The sequence below is a fragment of the Phycodurus eques genome, chromosome 15 (assembly GCF_024500275.1).
Source record: "Phycodurus eques isolate BA_2022a chromosome 15, UOR_Pequ_1.1, whole genome shotgun sequence".
Lineage (NCBI taxonomy): Eukaryota > Metazoa > Chordata > Actinopteri > Syngnathiformes > Syngnathidae > Phycodurus > Phycodurus eques.
The window spans coordinates 4870018-4896944 of NC_084539.1; the positions used below are offsets into that span (position 1 = coordinate 4870018).

General features: G+C 40.5%; 1 protein-coding gene across 1 annotated transcript in view; it reads left to right on the forward strand.

Annotated features, from left to right (window-relative positions):
- The window catches only part of npr2 (natriuretic peptide receptor 2), a 70705-nt gene that overhangs the window by 20397 nt on the left and 23381 nt on the right, over positions 1 to 26927 (forward strand). The window contains 3 exon segments of the mRNA XM_061698185.1: positions 17962 to 18082; positions 19629 to 19703; positions 23047 to 23124. Of these exon segments, the coding sequence (XP_061554169.1) occupies positions 17962 to 18082; positions 19629 to 19703; positions 23047 to 23124 (274 nt within the window).

A 26927-nucleotide genomic window follows, 5' to 3' on the forward strand; every position in this document is an offset into this window, starting at 1 on the left:
TATCATTTACCCTGCTAAGACAACATGTTGGCGACGTTAACCACTGACTTGTGTGTGTTTGTTTTCAATAGGGAGAAGACAATAGTCTGGTTTTTTTTGTTTTTTTTAAAAATCAGTGCCGATGTTTACACTATTGCATTTATCCTGACTTGCCCGGAATTATCGAATGATTAAAAAAGAATGAATTATTAAAATATTTAAAAAATGATCTTGTTAACCATAAATACACATCAAAACAGGGGAACACATTACATGATGCCAAGCAGTTGGCCATTTAATTGTATAATGTCAAAAGAGTGTGCGTAATTTACTGTATATGTCCACAATGATCTTAACGGTTATTGCTCACAACCAATACAATCCGTGGATTGAAAAAATTTACATTTGGGGTCAAAGGCTGTTGGAATATTTTTGTCTCTGTCTACATGCCAACGCAACAGGTGGCACCAAAACCCGTAACACCTTTTTGGCCAATCCGAACCCGGAAGAAAGTAATTTCCAGTTAAGGCTCAAAAGGGAAATCATACATGACACTGCTGTTGAAGGGAAGGGAATACACACAAATAAAACACAATAAAAAAATATTTTCTATAAGCAACTACAAAGTGTACAATATAAAGATAATAAGTTATAGTTGAGTCACGTCTCGGCCGTAATCAAACTGCTATGAGCGGCTTGCTTTAAACGAAGCCTTTATGTTTCCTTCTAAACACCATTAGCGTGTCCTCATTCTCAAATCCTGTCTGGTTCTCTTCCTCCAGAGACAGTAATTTGCAATTGATTCTTGCGACCTGACTATCTCTCTTGGTATTGTCTTTCATGAATACATGTGGTCATGGTCTTTAGTAGCACGCCTGTCGTCATGTTGGATGTATGGCAGGGAGTTTGCCTCAGTGTAACAGACCAAAACCGTGTGATTCCACCAAGTAGTTTTTCCCCCTCACTACCCAAAGACTCAAAGTCAGACGATATGAAAATAACATTTTCAAAAATAAAAAAATTTAAAAAAGACAGTTGTGTCCTCCAGCATCAGAATCATCTTTATTTGCCAAGTATGTCCAAAACACACAAGGAATTTGTCTCCGGTAGTTGGAGCCGCTCTAGTTCAACAGACAGTCAATTTACAGAACACTTTGGAGACATAAAGACATTGACATAAAACAATTGTGCAAAAAGATGCAGAGTCCTCTAGCACTTAGAGCAGTTCGAATGACTAATATTGCAATAGACCGGTGCAATGACCATTGTGCAAGGGGCGCTGAGACTTCAAGGAGTGTATGCGGTTTAAAGTGACGAGTAGTGCGATCATCTGGGACAGTGTTGGTTGTGCAAATGTTACAGATACTCCTCAAACAGTGTGCAAATGGAGCAGATGCTACTCTGGCATGAGTGGCCAGTATATGCAAATAGTGCTGCATGGCGAGACAACTACAGTGAGTGCACGAGTAATACATAATTGGTCCCACAGAAATGTGACAATGAACTCAGTCAAAAAAATAAATAAAAAATTGCCAGCTTGTTGTAATGGAATTATAGGTTAGGTGTTTAAGAAGTTGATCGCAAGAGGGAAGAAGCTGTTGGAATGCCTACTAGTTCTAGTTTGCATTGATCGGTAGCGCCTACCTGAGGGAAGGAGATGGAAGAGCTGGTGACCGGGGTGCGGAGGGTCCGAGAGGATTTTGCACGCCCTTGTCTTAGTTCTGGCAGCGTGCAAGTCCTCAATGGTGGATAGGGGGGGACAATCCTTTCAGCAGTTTTGATTGTCTGTTGCAGTCGAAGTTTGTCCTTTTTTGTAGCAGCACTGAACCAGACTGTGATGGAAGAACACAGGACTGATTCGATTACCACTGTGTAGAACTGTCTCAGCAGCTCCGGTGGCAGGCTGTGCTTTCTCAGAAGCCGCAGAAAGTACATCCTCTGCTGGGCCTTTTATGAGGACGGAGTTGATGTTAGTCGCCCACTTCAGGTCCTGAGAGATTGTAATTCCCAGGAACTTGAAGGTCTTGACGGTTGACACAAGGCAGCTGGACAACATGAGGGGCAGCTGTGGCAAAGGATGCCTCATGAAGTCCACGATCATCTCTACAGTCTTGAGCGTGTTCAGCTCCAGGTTGTGTCGGCCGCACCAAAGCTCCAGCCGCTCCACTTCCTGTCGATATGCAGACTCGTCACCGTCCTTGATGAGGCCGATGACAGTGGTGTCATCTGCAAACTTCAGGAGTTTGACAGTCGGGTTCGCTGAGGTGCAGTCGTTCGTGTAGAGAGAGAAGAGCAGCGGAGAGGGGACACAACCTTGGGGCGCCCCAGTGCTGATGCTGCGTGTGGATGAGGTGGCCTCCCCCAGCCTGACCTGCTGTGTCCTGCCCGTCAGAAAGCTGTAAATCCACTGGCAGATGGCAGGTGAGACGCTGAGCTGGAGAAGCTTGGATGAAAGGAGTTCAGGGATGATGGTGTTGAATGCTGAGCTGAAGTCCACGAACAGGATCCTCGCATAGGTCCCTGCACTGTCGAGGTGTTCTAGGATGAAGTGCAGTCCCATGTTGACTGCATCATCCGCAGACCTGTTCGCTTGGTAGGCAAACTGCAGGGGGTCCAGCAGGGGACCTGTGACACTCTTGAGGTGGTCCAGCACGAGGCGTTCAAAGGACTTCATGACCACAGATGTCAAAGCGACAGGCCTGTAGTCATTCAGACCCGAGATTGCAGGTTTCTTGGGGACTGGAATGTTGGTGGAGCGTTTGAAACAGGATGGAACTTCGCACAATTCCAGAGATCTATTGAAGATCTGAGTGAAGACTGGAGCGAGCTGGTCCGCGCAGACTTTGAGGCAGGATGGGGACACATGGTCCGGGCCTGCCGCTTTGTTAATGTTTTGTTGTTTGAAGATGCGTAGCACATCCTGTTCATGAATGGTTAACGCAGAAGTCAGAGGTGTGATTGTGGTCGCGGGTGCGGCCGGGTGGGTGTGTGGTGTGAAAGTGTCCTTTTCAAATCTGCAGTAGAAGGTATTCAAGTCATTGGCTAGTGTGCTATTGCTCTCAGCTTGGGGGGATCGTCGCTTGTAATTAGTCAGCGATTATAATGCATGCCAGACTGATTTAGAGTCGTTTGCGCTAAACTGTTTTTCCAACATTGCTGCATAGTTTCTTTTTGCAGTGTTAATTTCTTTCATCAGCTGGTTTCTAGCTCGATTATACAGGGCCCTGTCCCCGCTCTGATATGCGTCCTCCTTAGCTTGGCGAAACTGCTTAAGTTTAGCAGTGAACCACGGCTTGTTGTTGAATGTGCGAAAAGATTTTGTTGGTACACAAACCTCTTCACAGAAACTGATATTGGATGTGACAGTGTCCGTATATTCATCCAGGCTGCCAGCTGAATTTTCAAAGACACTCCAGTCTGTGCAGTCTAAACAGCTTTGAAGTTCCATCTTGGCTTCATTTGTCCACTTTTTCACTGTTTTCACTGTAGGCTTTGCGCATTTAAGTTCTTGCCTGTACGTCGGTATTAAGTGAATTAAGCAGTGATCAGAGGAGCCCAGGGCTGCACGAGGAATATGCGTTTTTTACCGTAGTGTAGCAGTGGTCTAAAGTATTATTTTCCCTGGTAGGACAGTCGATGTGCTGCTTGTATTTAGGGAGTTCGTAGTTGAGTTTAGCTTTGTTAAAGTCCCCGAGAATAATGAGGGGTGAGTCCGGGTGTTTTTTTTCAATTTCGTTGACTTGTTCGGCGAGCGTTAGCAGTGCGGCGTTCGTGTTAGCTTGAGACGGAATGTAGGCTGCAGCCAGGATGAACGATGCAAACACACGTGGCGAGTAGAATGGTTTACAGTTTAAGAATAGCGACTCCAAATGCGGGCTGCAGTGTGTGCTGAGCACCGTGACGTCCATACACCATTGTTCGTTGATATAGAGGCATATCCCGCTGCCCTTTGTTTTCCCCGATGATTCCATGTCGCGGTCCGCTCGATGAATGTGGAAACCGGGAAGCATAACGCCGCCATCGGGTACAGCGTCGCAAAGCCAGGTCTCCGTGAAGCAGATGGCTGCGGAACGTCCGAAGTCTTTACTGGTCTTTAACAGAAGATGAAGCTCGTCCATTTTGTTGGGTAGGGAGCGTACATTCACGAGGTGGATCAACGGGAACGCCAATCTGTGTCCTCTCTTGCGGAGTTTCACCTGAATGCCGGCCCGTTTCCCTCTGTGGCGCCGCTTCCGTCTCCATGCGCCGAAAACCGCGGACGCCGCTCCGGTGAGTAACTCGGGGAAAAAACTGAGCGGATTTGCGAAAGTTGGTGACAGAAAGTCCGGATTAGCCTCCTTGATTGTTAGCAGGTCTTCCTTTGTGTAAGTGAGTCGTGTAAGGCCTCCAAAGACGGACGAAAAACACAAAAACAATACTAGAGAGCGCGTTATCGAGGCGACCACACTGGTAGGCGCCATCATGCTAAATTGCCTTTAATTTAAAACATATAAAAGGTCAATCCACAATATTAGCTCCAGCTCACCCGCAAGCCCGAAGAGGACAAGTGGTACGGAAAATCGATTCACTCTCTATCTCTCTGTACTATTTAAGAAAATAACAAATGTCATGTAATAAAGGCTGACATGGGAGTGGATGTTGACTCCCACAGAGGTTGATCCCACTCCCTCCCAATCCTGACGAGTAGTAAAAAAAAACGAGGGAAAAATATCCCGCCAAATCCCGAGTAGATTTCTTTTAACTACTCGGGATTTCAATCTCAAGTGTTTCAAAAAAATTCCACTCCCGTAGAGATTGATTCCAATCCCTAGCCAAAATTTGAGAAAATCCCACTCCCACCGCCCTGTACCCCCAGTCAATCCGGCTCCATTTTTCTTCCTCGGTATAAAATATGCAGTACATGTCTTCCTAGTCAACGTAATAAATACGCAGAATTACTGGAATGAGTAAGTAACAAAATATAAATTCATTAACAAAAGCCATATTAGTCATTTAGTTTAGCAATGTTTAGCTTGATGCTGAGGGGAAATGTTCAAATATTGATTTGATTAAAGTTAAAAAAATTAAATAAAATGTAACTGCATTTATGGTTTCACTCTCGTCATGGTTTCCAGTCCCCCCCCGCTCCCACCATCGTGGTTTCCACTCCCGTCAACTACCGCCATCACGATTTCTACTCCCATCCATTCCCAGTGACTTTGTTGTCATAGTTCCCTGGCCCGTCTGCTCCTGATGACCTTTGCTCCCACTCCTGCCCAATCCCGTGAAGTTAGATAGTGAAATTCACTCCCAGCCAACGGGATTCCCTCGGGATCTGTTGGGAATCTTGAAAAATGTCAGCTTCTAGCATCTAACTTACTTGTTGAAAGTCATCATGAAGCAGACCATCAAAGATTACTCTCCAACATTATGAAAATATGTTTGTATGTAAAAATGAGCCACATGACAACTGGCCGCCATCTTTGTGGAATTTTCTAAAAAAGATGGAATGAGCAAATCAAAGGCCTCAAAAATCCTTGATAGCAAAAGAATACAGGAAAAAAACAAATCAATTGATAGCTAAAGTACCTATGCTACTGCCCACAAGAATACTGTTCCATTTGTGCTATTTAAGTCGAGTTTTTAGGGCGGTGGATATTTTTAACTGAAACTTGTCAGCCAATTGCAGAAGATGCTCCCAGAGTAGCTGAAGAAACGAAAAAGTTGAGGAGATAATAATGAAATAATGAAGCTATACTGTTTTACTGTAATTTGAAGGCGTTTTTGAACAGGTATTCTATAGGTTTCTTGGTTGCGAATCCCTCAAGTGAGTTAGTAATAATTAAAGTTAGAAAATGCAGTTTTCAAACTGCTAGCAATATTTTGATGTAGGCTCACTTAACTCCCCGCCCCCTCAAGTTTCTGCCCAAAGAAACGCCTCTGCTCACTAAACTTGGCCAAAAAAAAAAAAAAAAAAAAGATCCGGGAAAGGAACGCTGTATCTGACTCGCTTGGCCGCTGCAGAATGCACCTCGGTTGGCCATGATAAAGATTGTCGTGTTTAATGGCAGCTTATAAACTACCGCGTTCTCGCCATTTAATTCGTGCTCCTTGAATCAAAACATGTACCCTCCGCTTCCGCCACCTTCGCTCGCGTTGATGATGTAACCATGTTGTGCTAGTCCGTCTGCTTCTACTGCTGCTTAAACTCTTTCCTGCCATTACCAGGCAGCTACTGTATATGACAATAGTATCAAACTGGGAGGGTTGCCAGTGAATTAGTAAAATATCAAAAAACATGAAGTCCTTTGAACGTCTCGTGCTGGACCACCTCAAGAGTGAATGATGCAGTCAACATGGGACTGCACTTCATCCTAGAACACCTCGACAGTGCAGGGACCTACGTGAGGATCCTGTTCGTGGACTTCAGCTCAGCGTTCAACACCATCATCCCTGAACTCCTTTCAACCAAGCTTCTCCAGCTCAGCGTCTCACCTGCCATCTGCCAGTGGATTTACAGCTTTCTGACGGGCAGGACACAGCAGGTCAGGCTGGGAGAGGCCACCTCATCCACACGCAGCATCAGCACTGGGGCGCCCCAAGGTTGTGTCCTCTCTCCGCTGCTCTTCTCTCTCTACACGAACGACTGCACCTCAGCGAACCCGACTGTCAAACTCCTGAAGTTTGCAGATGACACCACTGTCATCGGCCTCATCAAGGACGGTGACGAGTCTGCATATCGACAGGAAGCGGAGCGGCTGGAGCTGTGGTGCGGCCGACACAACCTGGAGCTGAACACGCTCAAGACTGTAGAGATGATCGTGGACATCAGGAGGCATTCTTCGCCACAGCTGCCCCTCACGTTGTCCAGCTGCCTTGTGTCAACCGTCGAGACCTTCAAGTTCCTGGGAATTTCAATCTCTCTGGACCTGAAGTGGGCGACCAACATCAACTCCGTCCTCAAAAAGGCCCAGCAGAGGATGTACTTCCTGCGGCTTCTGAGAAAGCACGGCCTGCCACCGGAGCTGCTGAGACAGTTCTACACAGCGGTCATCGAATCAGTCCTGTCTTCTTCCATCACATTCTGGTTTGGTGCTGCTACAAAAAAGGACAAACTCCGACTGCAACGGACAATCAAAACTGCTGAAAGGATTGTCGGTACCCCCCCTACCCAACATTGAGGACTTGCACGCTGCCAGAACTAAGACAAGGGCGTGCAAAATCCTCTCGGACCCTCCGCACCCCGGTCACCAGCTCTTCCAGCTCCTTCCCTCAGGTAGGCGCTACCGATCAATGCACACTAGAACTAGTAGACATTCCAACAGCTTCTTCCCTCTTGCGATCAACTTCTTAAACACCTAACCTATAATTCCATTACAACAAGCTGGCAATTATTATTTTATTTTTTTGACTGAGTTCGGTGTCACATTTCTGTGGGGCCAATTATGTATTACTCGTGCACTCACTGTAGGTGTCTCGCCATGCTGCACTATTTGCATATACTGGCCACTCATGCCAGAGTAACATCTGCTCCATTTGCACTCTGATTGAGGAGTATCTGTAACATTTGCACAACCAACATTGTCCCAGATGATCGCACTACTCGTCACTTTAAACCGCATACACTCCTTGAAGTCTCAGCGCCCTTTGCACAATGGTCATTGCACCGGACTATTCCAATATTAGTCATTCGAACTGCTCTAAGTGCTAGAGGACTCTGCATCTTTTTGCACAATTGTTTTTTGTCAATGTCTTTATGTCTCCAAAGTGTTCTGTAAATTGACTGTCTGTTGTACTAGAGCGGCTCCAACTACCGGAGACAAATTCCTTGTGTGTTTTGGACATACTTCTGATTCTGATTCTGAAATAAGCAGATCTCCGAGGCAGAAAAACATCATCAAGCATTTTTTTTACTGTAAATACTCGAAACATGCCAGTACTCGTTGCAGCCTAAATATTGTCCTTTGTGAGAGGCTGCGTTGTGTCCCCACAAAGGTACGTGTGTGCGGTAGGTGTACGCAATTGATTGACACGCTATTCAGTCATGCCTCCCCTCTCTACAGCCTCTGATTGGCTATTCCTGTTGTGCCATGACAAGTTGTAAAACAATAATTAAACTTTAATTAGAGTCATAAAATGGGGCCAGAGAAGAATGATTTTTCAAAAGATCATTTTAATAATATTCTACCATCAAGTCATTCAGACAGTTTTACCATATATGACCAAAAGTATTTTTTTTAAACTGCAAACTATCTTTATCTATCTTCCATCTATCCAATCTTATGTATGCGAAAAAAAACAGTATTCCTGCTTTTTTCACTAAGCCAAAATATGTCGACAAAAGGGAAAATAACCATTTCACAAGTTGTAATATGGTTGTTTCTTGTGAGTTGTGTGTTAGTATTTCTTCTGTGAGTCAAGTGGATATGAGGAGCAGTGACAAATCCTTCGAAGGTGTTCACCAAAGTGAAACATGATACTGATTGATGAATCCCCCACGTCAGTTACTACTGCAACATGCAACAGCTATTGAGGCCGGTGGCGCAATACAATCAGACATTTACATAATTCCAAGGCCAAATTGACCGGTTAATAACCTCTGTCAGGCACACAAACATTTTTTTCCCCCCCATCTAAACTGAATGCAAGTAACAATACAACATTTTCCAACCATGCAGTTTAGTTCAGTTGTGAGGGTATGAACAACATGGTACGGCACCAAAAACGATGGAAATTGACACGCTGGAGTGAGTTAATTGCTCAGCAGAGAATTGTCACTTCTGTGCAACAAGAGTAATTCAATGGGATGAACACAAAAAAACTCTGTTTGAAAACAAAGCTCATCTTCTTCTAGTAATTCCGAACATGTCAAGAGGAAAAAAACACATACTACTTAATGTCCTCCATGACTGTATTTCTGTCGTTTAGGCATTTCACACAGAGCTTTGTCATACATTTTAGTTAGACTTGATCATTATGATCTCGTGGCAAAAAGTACTGTAAGTTGCATATAGCTTGTGATGCCTGCCTTAATAATGATAAAGAGTCAGCCTGAGTTCATGCAGGCTTCATTGTTAGGATGCCTGTCCAGTTGACTCATAATGTTAAAGTTGAACTGGCTAGGATGCAAAGAGGACATTTGTGACTTACTGATGCATGTTTTTTTTCATTGTAGGAATTCAATTAAAACAAATATCTCCAAAAATGTGACTATCAATGCAATCAATTATGTATGTGATGTTAGGGCTGAAGAATATACCGAACAAAACAAAAAAACAATCCGATTCATAACATTAGTTGTGGCCATAGTTACAAAAGGGAACGTTTCCATGGGACATAGTAGTTTTGGTAAAAAATTATGTTTGACACCTTTTATGTGGATATCAAATCATGTTCTTTCATTGACCTATCAAAAACACGTGAATGTTAAAAGTAATATATTGAATTCTTTATTCTACCAACATCGCCTAAAATCCTAAACCTAAAGACAACCCTTCAAATCCTTTCATGTCTTGATGCATGCTACACCCTGTTTCCTCAAATTTGGCTTGTCTTCATCTCTGCTTTCACGATTATAGTTTGAGCTGTTTGCGTTATTAAATATTAGTGGGTCCACAATACTCCACTATTGCGTGTAGCATAAAAAAAAAGATCAGTGCATGTTGTTGATTAATGCACAGGACTGCATGTTGGGGTGGACTGGCCATCGAGCAGTGAAGAGCGAGTGTGTTTCAACGTGGAAAAACAAAAAGGAATTACATGAAATTGAAGAATGTCAATTTTGTTTTAATGCTGAAAAATGTGCAAAACCCATACAGTAGGTAAGTTCGCTTGAGGAACTGTTGTCGCATCCACGTCGGTAACAGCAATGCCAGCAGCAGCATGTTGAACAAGCCGAAGACAGCAGAAGCGGCCATGTAGATGAGTAAACACAAATTACAAATGCAGACTTTTGAAACCGGCCGGGGGTCAGAGTGACCGATAAAGTGTAACTGCCAGTAAACCGGTTGTGACGTTTGAATATATAAAAGGGACTGTGAGGTGATGGAGCTAGCATCCATTTTGTATCTTGAGCAATGGCTATCGACTAATTAGTATGACCAATTGACATTGATACTAATTAATTGCCGTCATACTTAAGCAGTTGATCTAAAAAGAGCAACCAAATGTGGTGGAGTTAACACCAAACATCAGATAGAATTTTGAAATAAAATATCCTAAGGAGGTAGAACTATACATGTTGAGTACATTTAATTCTTTTCTTTCCACAAATGTTATTTGATAGACTTCTTAAGTCATCATTAACTGTAAAATTCTAATTAGTCTTGAAGCAAAAATTCTTGTCTTTTTTTTTTTTTTTTTTTTAAATATGCTGCTGCTATTATTTATTTGGTTGTAAGCATGCCTGAGGCCAATTCTAGCCCTTTTTTTGGGTAATCTTGATTGGCGTCATTCACGACAATGAGGCATTTCCGATTATGATCAAAATATACAAATGGAACTGTAAGATACTAAATAGAGCGAAGTAGAACCCAAGGAAATAAGATTTAAAAAAAAAAACAAGTATACTTTGGTTAGTCCCATATCATAAGATTTCAATGGTTTAGATCAGTGATTCTCAAAGTGTGGTTCTAGTACCATAAATGTAACCAAGTAATATGCGCCACTGATTACAAGGGGTCCATCCAAGCCAAAAATGTCAGGGCCGTTTTTGTTTTTTGTTTTTGTCCCAGTTGACACCTGGTTGCATGCACAATAGACATGCAGTAAGTACTGCAGTGTCCTGGTAGAAGTTCAACTGAATTTGTATGCATGTTAATTTAATTAACAACTCTTAATTGTTATTGGGTGGCTAGCGAACAGTTCAGGGTTTACCCACATATAGACCAACGTCAGCTGGGATAGGCACCAGCTCACCTGTGACCCAAATGAGGACAAGTGGTATTGAATATGGATGGATTGATCATTATAACAATTATCAGCCACTTTATTAGGTGCCCTGGAACAACCTAATTAGATCCACGACAATAGCTGTGGGCAGCAGAGTGACCTAGTGGTTAGCACGTCTGCCTTACAGTTCTGAGGTTCAGGGTTCCGATCTCGTCCTGCGTTGAGTTTCACATCAGTGGTATCCAAACTTGGTGGGCCAATCGCGGCACGCTATCCATTGTTTTGCAGCCCACGGCATGTACTTGAAATAACATGAAATAACTAATTTATTCTCCACTGTATATATTGCCATGTGCAGCATGCACATTTGTTTTCATCATCTAATGCCATAGACAAGAGGGTTCACTCTGCGCATGGGTCTTACCACCTTTGTGTGTTTGTTTAAAACGGAATGAACAGAGTGAATCATCTTCTCAATCATCCAGTCTATTTTTCTCTGAAAGGCGCGGCCCCTAGCATACACATGTAACATAGGAGCAATTAAGAGGAAAAAGGATGACGACGCAAGATGTTAATCCTGGTATGGGAATATTTCGCCGGCAAACCCAATGAATTCCGTTCATTGCCAAGTAGTTCTGAAGCAAAATTGGTTTCCTCCACTTTCTGCTCAGTTCCAAGGTCTGATTTGTGAGCATATCACATCTATCCAACCATTATCTGTACCGCTTATCCTCACTATATCCCTCACATTCACTCCTCTAAATTGCCCATAGGTGTGAATTTGTGTAACAATGGCTGTTTGTCTTCATGTGCCTCTGTGATTGGCTGATAGAGCTCAATGAATTGTCCATTTGTACCTAATGTTGACACCAGTGAGTGTAAGTCCTATTAGAACTCCACTAGGGTCACAACACATTACAGTATACACAACATAGTAGACATTTATATTTATTTATTCATTTAAATATACCTGATTAAATAATGTATTTGGTAGATACAGTAATCAACCTTCAGGTTTAAAAAAACAAAAACCAAAGTTTGCATCAGAGTCTGTCAAGGGGAAATTAAACTCATTCTCCTGTAGATGTTTTATTATTATTATTTTTTGAATGTCAAATGCATAAGGATTAACATTTATGTTTCATGAAATCATTACGTAACAGCGTTTCATTTAATTATATTTTAATCATGTTTATCTTAAACCAAGTGGGGGGTGGGGTGGGGTGGGCTGGGGGAGGGAATGAATGATGAGATGATTTGATAAGAACTGCAGCATGAAGCAGCCCCACATCAGTCACTGTAAAACCAATTTTGCAGATAATTTCTCAAAAGTGCATTTATAGCAATGTTGAATATGTTTTTTTAAAAAAAGAAACCCGGTACACTGAACATAATTACACTGTTAAGGTGCTTGAAAACAGTTCCACTTATTACAACCTGCAGGTTATGGCAGTTCACTTGTATCTCCCCCCCCCCCCCCCCCCTTCAAAAAAAAAAAATGACGCTGAGGTTTGTATTGATTACAATGTGTGAAATAAACTGCAATGACTCGGAAAACAAAATGTGCATGTATGTCCTCTTTTTTTTGGGAGGCACAAAATTCCTTATGAACCAAAAAGGGGCCCAGGAAAGACAGTTTGGGAACCACTGTCTTAAACAATTAAGCAACAAGAAGGATTTAAAAAAAATAATGACATAGTATTGGTAAAAATTTGTTTCAAATGATAGAAAATGAACTGGTGTTGATGAACTGCTGAAATGAACTTTTGAACGCATAAAATGAGTTTATACCCCGATTCATAGGTTATAACGTATTAATAACACTATGAATTTGATCATGTTTGCACTGCTGACTATTAACACTAACAAGTGTTAATCACCAGCCAATCAGAATGGATTTTGATCAGAGGAATGGTGGAAGAAAGACGGAGGAGCAGCTTTCCACCTCAGGTAAATCCATCCATAAATCTGCATCTGAGTTGGTCAAGTACAATATCAAACTTCTACCAGATAATTTGATGCCCATTGTGTATTTTATTCTCGAAAAAAAATAACATTCACCCTATCTGTTTGTTTTTCCAGCACACAGTTCAACAAGCACAGAGCGGTTTCCTTATGAACTAGTTGACCTGGACTATTGGCCGGTAAATGTTGTGCAATGTGCTCTTCTTCTGGAATACTTTTCATTTGACTCATTAAACTTGAGTATTACATATCTACATCTCTCATGGGAACCCAAAAGGGGGTGTCAGAGTGCATTTTTGGTTCTAACCTAAAGTTTTACACTCTCTTACACAAGTGACAATATTACATACTGTTGTACTGTACTGTGCAAAAGGTTTAGGGGCTCATACTGCCACATTTGTCACAGGAAGTCTGTTTTGTCTGACAAGTGTGAGCAAGCTCTGCGGAACTGAATCATGGTAGACTTCCTTGACCACAGCACGATTATATGAAGTGGGTCTGGGTATGGTGGTCTTGCTCATGCACATACATGGGCCCTCAAGATGGACATGTATGATCAATTCCTCATGTCAGTTATTAATGATAAGCACCGAGGAGTGTGTTATGCAGACTAAGTCTAGTCTAAAAATGTAAATGTAAAAATGTGATGTTCCTATCCCTAGTTTATTTATATAATAGTGACTAAAGATCCCATGTCATCAAAATCCAATTTGTTCTCCTGCTGTATGCATAACATAGGTCCAAATGAGTCTGTGACATGGTTTAAGTTTGACATATATGCGATTTGTCAATTGAATGCAAACGTCAATAAACGGCATAAGGCTTGCAAAATCAGCTTTCCATGTGTTTGTGATTTAGACAGATCCTCATTATTCAAGTACCTGCCAACTTCACGGTTGGTACGAACTCACTCAACTGAGCCGAACGGCACGACGGCATTTCCGGGTTTTAAGTGAGCGAGGCTCAGTCGCCACCAATACAAAGTATACATGTATTGTGTTTCACAACAATATTTAACTATACTAATCATTTATAAGGTACAGTGCGTGAGCGATGAACGTTATGTTGAAGAGAGTGGGAGCGGAGGACGAGCTTAACCTCAAAATATCCCCCCCTCTTTTTATTTTCACCCATGTCCCCTTTCAGCTCCCGTTACCCATTAGTGGGCCAACAATCCAATGCTTGCTGAATTCTGCTTCACAATGATAGTAAGACCCCACATAGAAGGACTTGTGAAAATAATAAATAAAATAAAACAACTTTAAAAGGAGCCAGAAAATCTGAAAGGTGGCAGTAATGCAGTGTCGTCATATCATGAAATGATGGAATGCATGAATGTGCTGAAGCACGGATAACTACAGAGGAATGAGATAGGGAGGGGTAACTAAGCCGAAACAGGCTACGACACAACTGGCAAATGCTTAGGTCACTATTACGGCTGTTGTTAAGCAATGAAAAGTGCAATATATTGAAGATTTCTTTAAAATGAGAATGCAAACAGAAAAAAAGCTATATCTTGAAGCGAAAGTACAAGGTATTGATCTCCCCTTACTCTTTGAGCAATAGCAGGAAGCTGCCTCTCTCAATGGAATGGAACCCTAATATGTAGTCATTGTCTGTACCTGTCCTACTATTTACAGTTTTAATACATTAAAAATGACTTATGAAAAAGGTGAGTATAACAACAAAGCTTGTGGCTGCTTCAGACTTTTGCACAGTACTGTACATGACATATTGAAAGCTATTTATGATAGTGACCATTTAGTGCTGGGCCTTGAGACAATAATCAGAATGCTTTTCACATCACGGGAATTGCACCATTTCTAGACTCTTGTAGTTGTTTAATGGTGAGCGCTAACGAGTGGTTTCCTGTTATTGCAGACACCAGTGGAGCTTTGCTGATGGACACAGAGGTGCACAGCACAGTGGCCTCACGCTATCATGCAAGACCAACAAGCTGTTGTCTTCACTACTTGATCTACAAATCACCACTATAAATGCTTTATTTTAGTTATTCTCTTATCAGCCAGTATAAGCCAGAGTTTCTTATAATAATAATAATAATAATAGTGGATATTTATTTCACATATATTTTAATTAAAACAATAGAGAAGAATACAGTTTTTAGAATCATTTCTATCCCTTAAGTATTCAATGCTGCTGTTTGTATTTTCATGAATGTAACAAAAAGATTTTATACTCAGATATGTCTAATTGCTGGGGTCATGCAATTTAGGGATTGGACTGCCCATATGGAATAATAGTAACAATAGAATTCCCTATACTGTGAACTATATAAAGGTGTATTTTGGCTACTTGATAAATGGGTATTTGTTGATGAAAACATATGTGAAATATATGCAACAGTGAGATTTAAAAAAAAAAAAAAAAAATCAATTTAATAAAAACAACCTGTCTGAATTAAATGGTTTCTTTCTTGTATTGCTTTGTGTTAGAAAAAAACCCACATATTTTAGAAAGAGGAACATTTAAATTACCCCGCAGATTTAACCAGGTGGCCACTCGGCCTCTCTCCATTGTTTTTGGAGCGTGTGCAGCAGCAGTGTTAGGAGATGTTAAGCAGAGCTGCTCTGGCTCTGATATTTTAATGGAGGGGGTGGTCCAGCAGAGGTATTCACATATGGGACTTATGAAACAATAGGCCCACTGTGGAGCCCCGCACTTTGCTACTCGGGCTGCCAGAGGTCTCTGAACGAGGCTCTTTAAATAGAAATGTTTATTTATTTTTTTTTTACTGGTGGTGGACGGGGCTAGGGGTGCACCGCTGGTTTGATGGTGTTTCCTGTCCTCAAAATGGATGCACACAGGCAGCGTCTGCAGTATTTGTCGACACAAACACGCATCAGAGAACTGATGTTTTCTAGACTCTCTAACACTGCAGTGTGCCCTGGAAAAAAAAGGATGAAGGAAGAAAAATAAAGTTTGGCAAGAAGCTAGAACACAATATGCAAGCGCTGCAATAATTTCCTGCAGCCATCTGGAAGTGTTTTACACCTTTTAGACGGTGTCGGAATGCGTGAGCTCTGCTCGTTTGTCATTTTTTTGAGTGAAAAGGATTTTTCTTGCGTCGGTCGAAAGACAAACAGACACACGTACAAAAAAAGAAAATGGAAGGCTTTGGACTAATCGCTCTGTGGTGCTGCACGTTTGCCAGACTGATGCTTAAAAATAACATTTAGACCTGTCACAATTCATAAGAATTAAGTCTCCTAATTAGGCTTTGCCGTCAATTGTGGTCACATGCTATTGCATCAACTTTTGTTTCTTTAACTCACTGGCCAGTCTTACACAGCCAAAGACTAATTTGATTATACTGATCTTATTATTTGTCCCGTAGATAATAGTTTCAATTGAATTAATCCAAACTGTCACCGTAATGAAACTTATTAAATGTTCATGCAATTTTCTGTAACATTTTAACAACTGTCATAAAAGACTTTAGACAATTTATAATAAAACCAAAATAATAAAACGTCCCCCCACTTGACGTGTGGAGGAAGTGAAGAGTGCTGAAGGTTGAGTCGACTTTATGCATCACGCTTTATAATACTATTTACTATCTTACAAGTTTAAAATAAGTTAACCCCTAGATCCATCCATTTTTTTATACTGTTTAACCTCATTGGGGTTGTGGGTGAGAAGCACATTTGTGAGGTCACACACTGATGTTGGACGAGAAGGCCTGGCTCACTGCCCACTCGAAATCAACCCAAAAGTGTTCTATCAGGTTGAGGGCAGGACTCGGTGCAGACCAGTCAAGTTTATTCATACCAAATTCTCTCATCCATGTCTTTATGGACCTTGCTTTGTGCACCGGTGCACAGACATGTTGGAACAGGAAGGGGTACCCAAACTGTTTGACTCTCCAAAATCTCTTGGTATGCTGAGGCATTCAGAGTTCCTTTCCTTTGGACATTTCCAACTTTGTGGGAAAAGTTTGGAGATGGCCCCTCCCTGTTCCAAAATGATTGTGCATCGTTGCACAAAGCAAGGTTTATAAAGATATGGATGAGAGAGTTTGATGTGAATGAACTTGACTGGCCTTCACATTCCTGACCGCAACCCTATAGAACACTTATGGATGAATTAGAGCCCAGAGTGAGAGCCAGGCCTTCTTGTCCAACGTCAGCGTGTAAATTCAAAAATGATCTTCTGGAAAAATGGTCATAAATTCCCATAAACACACTCCTAAACATTGTGGAAAACCTTCACAGAAGAGTTTAAGCTGTTATAACTGCAGAGGGGGACCAATGTCATATTAAACCCTGTGGATTAAAAATGGGATGTCACTTAAATTCATATCTGTGGCAGATGAGCGAATACTTTTGGGAATATAATCTACAAGCGCAACATTGAAAACAGTCTTAATACAACAATATAGCATAAACCAGTAATTTCCAACCAGGGTGTCATGGTACCCTCGGGTGTTGTGAGAGAACATCAAGGGTGCCACAGGAAATTATCCACTTTTGCTAAATTTGTCAGAAATTATTATTAATTACAAATATATCTTTGTACCTCTATCTATGCCAGCGACGTACAGTGACAGGCAGAACAATGAAATGCTGTTAAATACAGATGGCAGAAGGTAATGAACATGTGTCCAACCACCTGTCATTCATAAAACAGAGTAAGTAATTGCTTCCTGTGATTGTCAGTTTTGTGTTCAACTAAACAGAGTAAAGTCAATCTGTGAGTAAATTCAGACGAGATAATCATTATTTTAGTAGTCGTATTTTTTGTGACTTTTTTATTTTTATTTTCTATGTTTTTTTTAGTGGGGTGAGATGATTCTAATTTAAAATGGCCACCTTCACTCAATAAAGATTGGGAAACACTAAACGTATCCACTCAAATTTTCCAATGATCAAAAACATGATTTTGCGTATGCTACTGCAAATAAAAATTGTACTGGTGGTGTCAAGTAAGGTACAGAATAATTGCTGCAGTTGTATCTATATTACAAATAAAAGGAGCAATAAAGTTTGGTTTTTTTTGATTATGCGCTCTAAATTTACAACAATGGAAAGCCAACACACTTGAGGGGAGTTTTTTTCCCCTCTGATCTTTGCGACACTGTTAGCCCCTTGCTGGTTTTACCACAATTTCACATTTCCCCTTACGTAGGAAACTAAAGTTGGAGAAAGAACTGGCTGGAATGCTGTGGAGGATTCGGTGGGAGGACCTCCAGTTTGAGAGCCCCAATAAATACCACAAACGAGCCGGCAGTCGCCTCACGCTCTCACAGGTAAGTGATCGTCTCATATTTTACTGCATGATTTAATTACAATAGGGGGCAACAAATGAATACAAATTGTCCACATGAAGTTAAAGAAACACAAAGTTCCGAAGCACCTAAATTGTTGTGAGGCAGAAAGGCAGTGTTACACCCACATGAGCTCATATTTAAGCTGGCAGACCTGAAAATGTCATCATAATTCTCTACTTTATATTGCCTTCTCTGACAGTGTCGCTGGCACAGCCGCCACTGTGCAATTAACAAGTTGTTGCTCTTCTGGCAGCTTCTTGATAACCCAACACAAGACAACATCCAACTGCCTTCTTTTACACCAGCCTTACTGTTAGTCTGTTGTTTGTCTGCCAGGAATCCCAAAACGATCATTTGACACATTCAGTGTTTAGTTATAGGCACAGGAAAAGCGAAGTAGCAGCCTTGAAAGAGTCAAGATCTTTTGTTTACCCATTCCAGGTTGCATTGGCAATAGTTTATTGATGGTGGCTGGGTTGGTGGTGGCAAAAACATATTAAGTGATCGTTAAAATACGCTTTTGCCTGGTCCTCGTCCCTATATTTATAATACCTTGTCACGTTCTTCAAGTATCAGGTTCTGTTGTCTGAGGGCTCATGCATCTACTGCGGGTTGAGCCTCATCCCACAAGTGATTGTGGATCTTTTTCCAGTTTTTTGTCCTTCAATCCAAGGATTACACTGTGTATTATTTTATTATTATTGGGATCCAAATAATGTAAACATTTGAGTTTTCATTTTTCTGAGGACGTTTTTGCCTAAGTGGTTTATCCTGTCTTTTTAGATCACTGATATCTATCTCAGGCACCTTTGACAATTAGTTTTCCAGGATAGTCTAGTCTAGAAAGTCTGATTTAAAAAAAATTACTTGAGGACGATGTTCCACATTATTAAGCAAATCATTCGTTTGTTTGTTAACAAGTTGTTGCTCTTCTGGCAGCTTCTTGATAAACCAACACAAGACAACATCCAACTTCGTCCCAAGACCCATACTGCCCAGTATCTGTAAATTCATTAGCCTGTTTTTTTTTAACTGTTCTGCATGCATAATAATTGAGAACATTGTGTTTTAAGTGGTTTTGTCCAATAAAATCCCATTTATTATAGAAGCTAATATAATTGTTGATGAAAATGCAAAATGTGATTCACTATGCTTTGCATTGTCTATTTGGGAAAATTTCACAAACAGCATATGCTTAATAACTTGGAACAAAGTGTAATGTGTATGTCTTTTCCAGATCATATTTTCCAATGTGCTCTGTGCTCCCAGTGTTTGCATTTTATCCATTTGTGAAAATGATGAAACTCCATGTCTGCACACACTGCCTCCGCACTGTACTGATTCACTCTGTGAGAACATATTTACAAAAGGCCTTGAGCTGCTGTTTTGAAGACCCGGCGAATACACTTTAGTTTTTTATGAATTTATTTTGCAGCTCAGTGACACTGTCGAAAGTGGACAAAATGTAATCGTCTTTGCTCAAAATTGACTCAAGGCTAACTAGTTTTCATCCTTTTATTTTCAGAGAGGCTCCAGCTATGGCTCCCTTATAACTGCTCACGGAAAATATCAGCTATTTGCAAAAACGGGCTATTTTAAGGTAAGGCTTGGTGAGTTCTGACATTTTCAACTCTCTCTCTTTTGCCACCTACTCATGTACAGGCTTGCTCAGAAAGCTGGAGAGGAGAAAGCGTGTGGGCGAATTTAGGTAGTTGGTTTTAATGTGAGCTGCAGAATGCGTCAGTATTCAGGTTTTTTTTCCTCCTCCTTCCTGTCTCTTTCGACTCTCCCGCCTTGTAGGTGGACATGACAATCAAACTCGTTGCTGATCTTAATTTGTTTGTTTATGGTGGAGGAGGTTTGAGGAAAAATTAAAAACAAGTGGCTCAATAATAGAACGATCATTTTGTGTTTAGCTGCATGGCGATGGTTAAAAAAAAAACAATGTTGTTCAGCTGTTTGGAAGTTACTACATTTGCTAATAAATACAGAGAACCCGCAAAGATCAAACACAAACTGTTCAGGGACACTGACTTGTTTTGTCATTGGCAATCATAGAAATAGAAATAAACTTCTAAAGGGTCAAACTATCACCATCACAAAACCTGTACATGGATATTTTTTTAAGTGGAGGAGCTCCTGGGTTCACAACGAGCCCAACATCTTGAGGTTACAAATGGCACACAAAAAGGCACACTCACTTACCGCCATACTTTTTTCATTTGATTGTTTTATATTTACCTCTCGGAAGGGTTTTTCATGTAAATATGTACTGTAATTATGCCATTTCAAGATTACAAACAGTGCACAAATAACTAGTTTTTGTAGCAGCGTAAGAATATGTTGTCACGCGACACAAGGCATGCTCAGTAACTGCCACACTTTTTCATTGTTTTTCATTGATTGTTTAAATTGAGCGGCACGGTGGTCGACTGGTTAGAGCATCAGCCTCACAGTTCTGAGGACCCGGGTTCAATCCCCGGTCCCGCCTGTGTGGAGTTTGCATGTTCTCCCCGTGCCTGCGTGGGTTTTCTCCGGGCACTCCGGTTTCCTCCCACATCCCAAAAAAAACATGCATTAATTGGAGACTCTAAATTGCCCGTAGGTGTGAATGTGAGTGCGAATGGTTGTTTGTTTGTATGTGCCCTGCGATTGGCTGGCAACCAGTTCAGGGTGTACCCCGCCTCCTGCCCGATGACAGCTAGGATAGGCTCCAGCACGCCCGCGACCCAAGTGAGGAGAAGCGGCTCAGAAAATGGATGGATGGATGTTTAAATTGATTGCCTATAAGTGTTTTTCATGCAAATATTTATTGTAACTATGACTTTACTACTGCATTAGCGTCGGATGCAGCCACCCGAGACTGGACGTCTGTGCTGGTACTTGTAAAAACACGCCGATACTACGACACCCAATACCACATTACCAGCCTGTCATATACTTCTATTATACTGTCCTCCCTGAGCATGCGGTGTGCAGTTTGGCAACTAGCAAACAGTTCTTCAAAAAGAGTCAGAAGAGAGTGCTTCAATCTGTTTACTGACACTTTGCTGTCATTTAGAGTTAGTTAAATAAAGACTATTATATATATATGTATATTTAAGCAAACACATCGGTTTATCTTCTAAAGGTCAGCTTGCTTACTGCTAAAACATCAGTTAAAATAATGAATGGCATTGATGTTGCATTATAAACCCTTAAGTACTGAATATTCAACCATAAATGGGGCAGCAATATATATATGATACAATATATTGTTTGTGCGCTGTGAAAAAAAAACACATGCAAACTCCACATAAGTGAGGCCGGATTTGAACCCGGGTCCTCAGAACTGTGAGGCAGATGTGCTAACCAGTCGTGCCGCCACTTATACAAGTATTGTTGTAAAAATAATAACAATCATACTTTATAGCCAAATGACAAAGGCATAGTGAAGGTGCTGATGCGTCTCACGCATTGTAAATTTCGGTATCTGTTGTTCTTCTTCAGAGGCACTTTAGAGATTCCAAGTTTCCTAGTGACTTATTGCTTCATATATTTTATGACAAGAGTGGAGACACAGAAGGCTCAACCATTTATTTTGTACACTTATTGTATTCCATTCATTAATAATTTGCTTACTGGCTAACAGTGTTGGCGTACAACGTACCGAAATTCTAAGCTGTAAGAACTTTTTCTTTGAAGAAATGGTCTGAAACAGAAGAAATCAAGCCAATAAATGCATGCACTAAATAGTAACACACTCTGTGGGTGCTTTATGCTTAAATCTGAGCAGGATTTTAGCCCAGATATCGGCCCGATTTGCTACTGTGCCTGATTTCCCAGATCGTACCCGACACATTTTTGTCAGGAACGACAACACTTCTTGTAGTGTGACATTGTCCAGGACCAATGAATTGGCCCTACGATAGCCCTACGACACCAAAATGAAAAGTCTAGGATGTTTGGAAATATTTCGTGTTGTGTGACATACCCCAACTCTCTGACAGTGCACATTGATGTTGACCTATAGGATTTCATATTGGGACAGGCGCATTGCATCCCTTGTTCGCTGCTCAAAATGTATTCATGCGCACAAACCAATGTTTACCGAAGCTTTAGAGCATGATTTGACAGAATGCCATCAGATTTACGTGCAAACGTTAGTCCTAGCATTAGCTGGCTATATAAAGTTTTGCTACCTGCTTGTGATCCGTATTAAAATGACGTGAACATAGCTATACCTCAAGCTCTACTTGAATAGACAGCCCAAAAGTCATCTCGCGAGCACCCAGTGACGATGCCACCTGTTTCCCCCCTCTTTTTGTTCTTTTTCCCAACCCACATTGCCGTAATCCATTGTTGTTGTTGTCGCCATGGTAACGGGTATGTCCCGTCGCGTTTCTGGTCCCACCTCCCCGACAGTGTTTGATTTGACAAGATAAAGCCCAGTGATCGTAAAAGAAGGGATACGGTTATATTGTAATAAATGTCGTGTAGTGTTGCAAGTGGCTGACCGAGATACGGCAAGGTGGTTATTTATGGTAGTAGTCTGACATAGGGTCGGCATGGTGGGCCAAATTTGTCTTGTAGTCTGATCCAGGCATTAGCATCACGCCTGGATATAAGCAGGGCCTGATCCTTTTGCTGTGAAACAAAGTTTGTAGCACTGCACACATCTCTGAACAGTAATATTATACAGATGGTCGTGTTAACACAACATGGGAGACATGTTGCCATGACAATAAGATTCTAAGCCTTTGTATTAGAAACAAGTGTACCATCAAACTGATTTTCAAGCTGATACGGTTGGGTAAAATTACCATACATTTTTGTTTCATGGGTGGCTGGAATTCCTTTCTTCATTTTTATTGCCAATTTGTGTGATTATTAGTCTTTAAATGGCAGAAATTCACTAACTTGACTTCCTATTAATGTTTTCTGTCACTGTGTCTTGATTGCAGGGCAACCTGGTGGCTATTAAACATGTCAACAAGAAGAGAATCGAGCTAACCAGACAAGTTTTATTGGAACTCAAACATGTAAGTGTTGGTTGTAAATAAGATTTGTCCATTAATTTTATTTGATTGTTGTCCTGGATTTAGGTTGGTCTCTTTGGGAGTTATTTTTTCATACAGTCAATGTACAAAAATGTATGACAATGCATTAAAACTGATCTGTACAGGTAACAACTATCAGTAATAGGTTTGAAAAGCAACTGCTGCATCCTGTAGTCCAATTTTATATTTTATCTTCATCAGTTTTTGAACAACAAAAATTCAATTTGTAATTGTTTCAAAACATTGCAGCCAACTCTTAGAATACCCTCTAAGTATTGTATTTAATTTTGCACTGTTGTTTGCCAAAGATTTCCTCTTGTTCAATATAAAATTTGCTTGCTGGTGCTATCTTTAACACATCATCAACTTCATCTGCAGTTCTTTCTGGAATATTTTAGTACAATATTTAATTTTAATTTGGATTTGTTTATTACTTAATTTTCTTAAACTGCTCTTTTTGCTTTATTTTAATCCAAATACAGTTTTTGACCACTTCAGATTTCCTGGTGTTTCTGGCAAACTACAAACCCCAATTCCAATGAAGTTATGGATGTTGTGTAAAATGTAAATAAAAACAGAATTACAATGATTTGCAAATACTTTTCAAACTGCAGTGGAACCTTGATGTAACGGTCTAATAGGAGCGGGGGTCGTCCGTTATAGTCGATTGTCCGTTATATTGAAGCACTTTTTTTTTTTTTGTGGCCTTATGCACCAATATCACTTTACAGTACGTATTTTGTATTTCCAAAACCAACTTCACAGATTTGCAAGTTACCTATGCCATGGGTACTAACACACCCCCATACAATCACAAATGCTGGCTTTTGAACTCTACGTTGATAACAATCTGGATGGTCCTTTTCTTCTTTGGACACGACTTCCATGATTTCCAAAAAACAGTTTGAATTTGTGAACCTGTCAGACCACAGCACACTTTTCCACATTGCGTCATGAAAAACACTTCTGAGCTTGGGCCCAGAGAAGCCGGCAACGTTTCTGGATGTTGTTGAGAGAGACCTTGCTAATCATTGTGTTCTGTTTTTATTTATCTTTTACACAACGTACCAACTTCATTGGAATTGAGATTTGTAAATCAGAACCAATATAGAGACGATTTCATCAGTATAAACAACTATCTAATAATGCTCATGCGAATCAATGTTTGCTAGTCTTTTCATTTAGTTGGTGTGGACATTTCAGCTGGAAATTGTTGAGTTCTCAGTCCCCCCCCCCCCCCCCCCCCCCCCACACACACACACACACACATCAGTTAACAGAGAGTAGGCCAGTACAATGTAAACCTTTTGGAAGCCATGAATTCATGCATCCACCCATCAAGTCCAAGTGAGAAAACCGCTGGCTTGTGCTTTCAGTTTGAAGACAGCCTTGTGTGTTGTGTTATAAACCCCTATTATAAGCCCCTATCTGAAAGAGACATATTTACTAAATGTTCTATTCCATCTGTGAAATGAAACAACCATGAAATGACAAGATTGCACTTGTTGCCACTGCAGGTAAAAGACATTCACGCAAGATTGAATCTCTCCTCTTCATTCACAAAATGAAAAATTCTAAAAATTAGCAAAATATGATAAAATTCCACATGAAGTGTTTTATTTTTCATTGAATATTAAGGAGAGTCGCTGATGGTGTAGTGGTAGCTACATTCGCCTGACTTTAGTGCAAACAGTGTGGGTTCAGTTCCCACTCAATGACAGTATAAAAGTGAGTGTGAATGGTTGTCTGTCTCTATATGTACTGTATACTAACTGGCAACCAGTCCAGGATGTAGTCTGCCTTTTGCCCGAAATCAGCTAAAGATAGGCTCCTGCTCCCGTGACTCTTAACAGGATAAGTGGAATAGAAAATGGATGGATGAATGTTTATTCAGGTAGCCGGAATTGAAAGGTTAGAAACCAGGGTTATGGTGGTTTGGGATTTTTCATCAGTTTTATTTCCGTTTGAGTTTAGTTTTTTTTCAATTCACTTAGTTTTGATTAATTATTAGAGCAGGTCTGCTAGTTTGTATTTATTTTAATTCTTTTGGAAAATGCTTTGTTGAAGTTTAGTTTTTATTAGTTTTAGTGTTGTATTTTTTTTAAATATGGGATGTTTGCCAGGTGCATGATTAAAAAACATCACAATAAGTATTATGTAATTTAAAAAAAAAAACTCAACAGGATACCATCCCTCCATCCATCCATTTTCCGGACCACTTATCCTCACTAGGGTCGATTCCATTTTTAAAAAAAAAATTAACTTACTATCAACTATCATTTCCCAATTTGGTTGTACACTGTGCAATGGGAATAAAGAATGATCATTTTCATCCATCCATCCATTTTCTACCGCTTATCCGAGGTCGGGTCACGGGGGCAGTAGCTTTAGCAGGGACGCCCAGAATTCCCTCGCCCCAGCCACTTCATCCAGCTCTTCCGGGGATATCTATATAACTACATAGCATGTAGATATTTTGAATGTATCTATATCCACACATGTAGATGCGTAGATAGATATGTGTTTGTTAACAGAATGTTAACAAAAACCATACATACATACTGACTAGCAATGGTAACCTATTAAATGACCTAGTATCAATGTTTACGTTACCTTGTGTCAGCGACATTTTTCATGCTGGCGTTAACAACTAGGTGTTGAGATGTTGAATCATCGTAGACATGCTGTGTGAAATGATCCCAAACTTTGGACATTCTCTGTGTTTTACAGACCATTTCTTGTCTCTCTGTCATCGCGCCAACTTATTTCTGAATGGCGCGTTGTGCGTCCACCTTAACAGTCCACATTACGCGGCTGAAACAAAGCCTCAAAGCAGAGATTTTGTTTCAAGCTTTTTGTAATCCAATTATTTGAGTTACTCGAGTAATCGTTTCAGGCTCAATACAAAGGCGCTGTCTCATGATGTCACTTCTGGGCTTCACAGTTAGTCAACTACATTACCCAAACAACTGTTACAATCTCACTGTGGTGTATGACCTGTACATCTGAAATAAATACATTTAAAATTAACCCAAAAAGCTTGTCTGTCGCCGAATCCTGGGACCTCCAAAATCACTACTTTTCAGAAAGAAAAGGGGAAAAAAACGAATGTATACCTTATATTACTTTCATATACCGTTGCACCTTAACATCTGCACAACACCATCCCAAAAGCATGTTCAATTGCTAATTTAACATGCAAAAAAAAAAAAATCACAAATGTATTCATATAATATCGGAATAATCGTGAAAATAATTAGCATCAGAAACAGTAAACAGCAAGAGGTACTATGAGGTAGATATTGTGCAATTTTTAAGCTCAAGTATAAAAGAGTAGCTGAACTGCTGAGTTTTGCTGATAGAAATTCAATCAAAGTTGAATACTGACTACGAAAAAAAAATACTTGTTGACTTGATAAATATGTGATGATTTGTGGACAATAGTATTCAGTCCTGTTGCGTGTTTGAATGGGAAAAATGGGTGGGGCATCAACCACTTATTTAAGCTACATACCAGGAAAACTAAAGTATACTCTCTTTTCTAAATTCAAATTCTAAAACTTAAATATATGTATTAGATAGATAGATAGATAGATAGATAGATAGATAGATAGATAGATAGATAGATAGATAGATAGATAGATAGATAGATAGATAGATAGATAGATAGATAGATAGATAGATAGATAGATAGATAGATAGATAGATAGATCGATAGATAGATAGATCGATAGATAGATCGATCGATCGATCAGAATCAGAATCATCTTTATTTGCCAAGTATG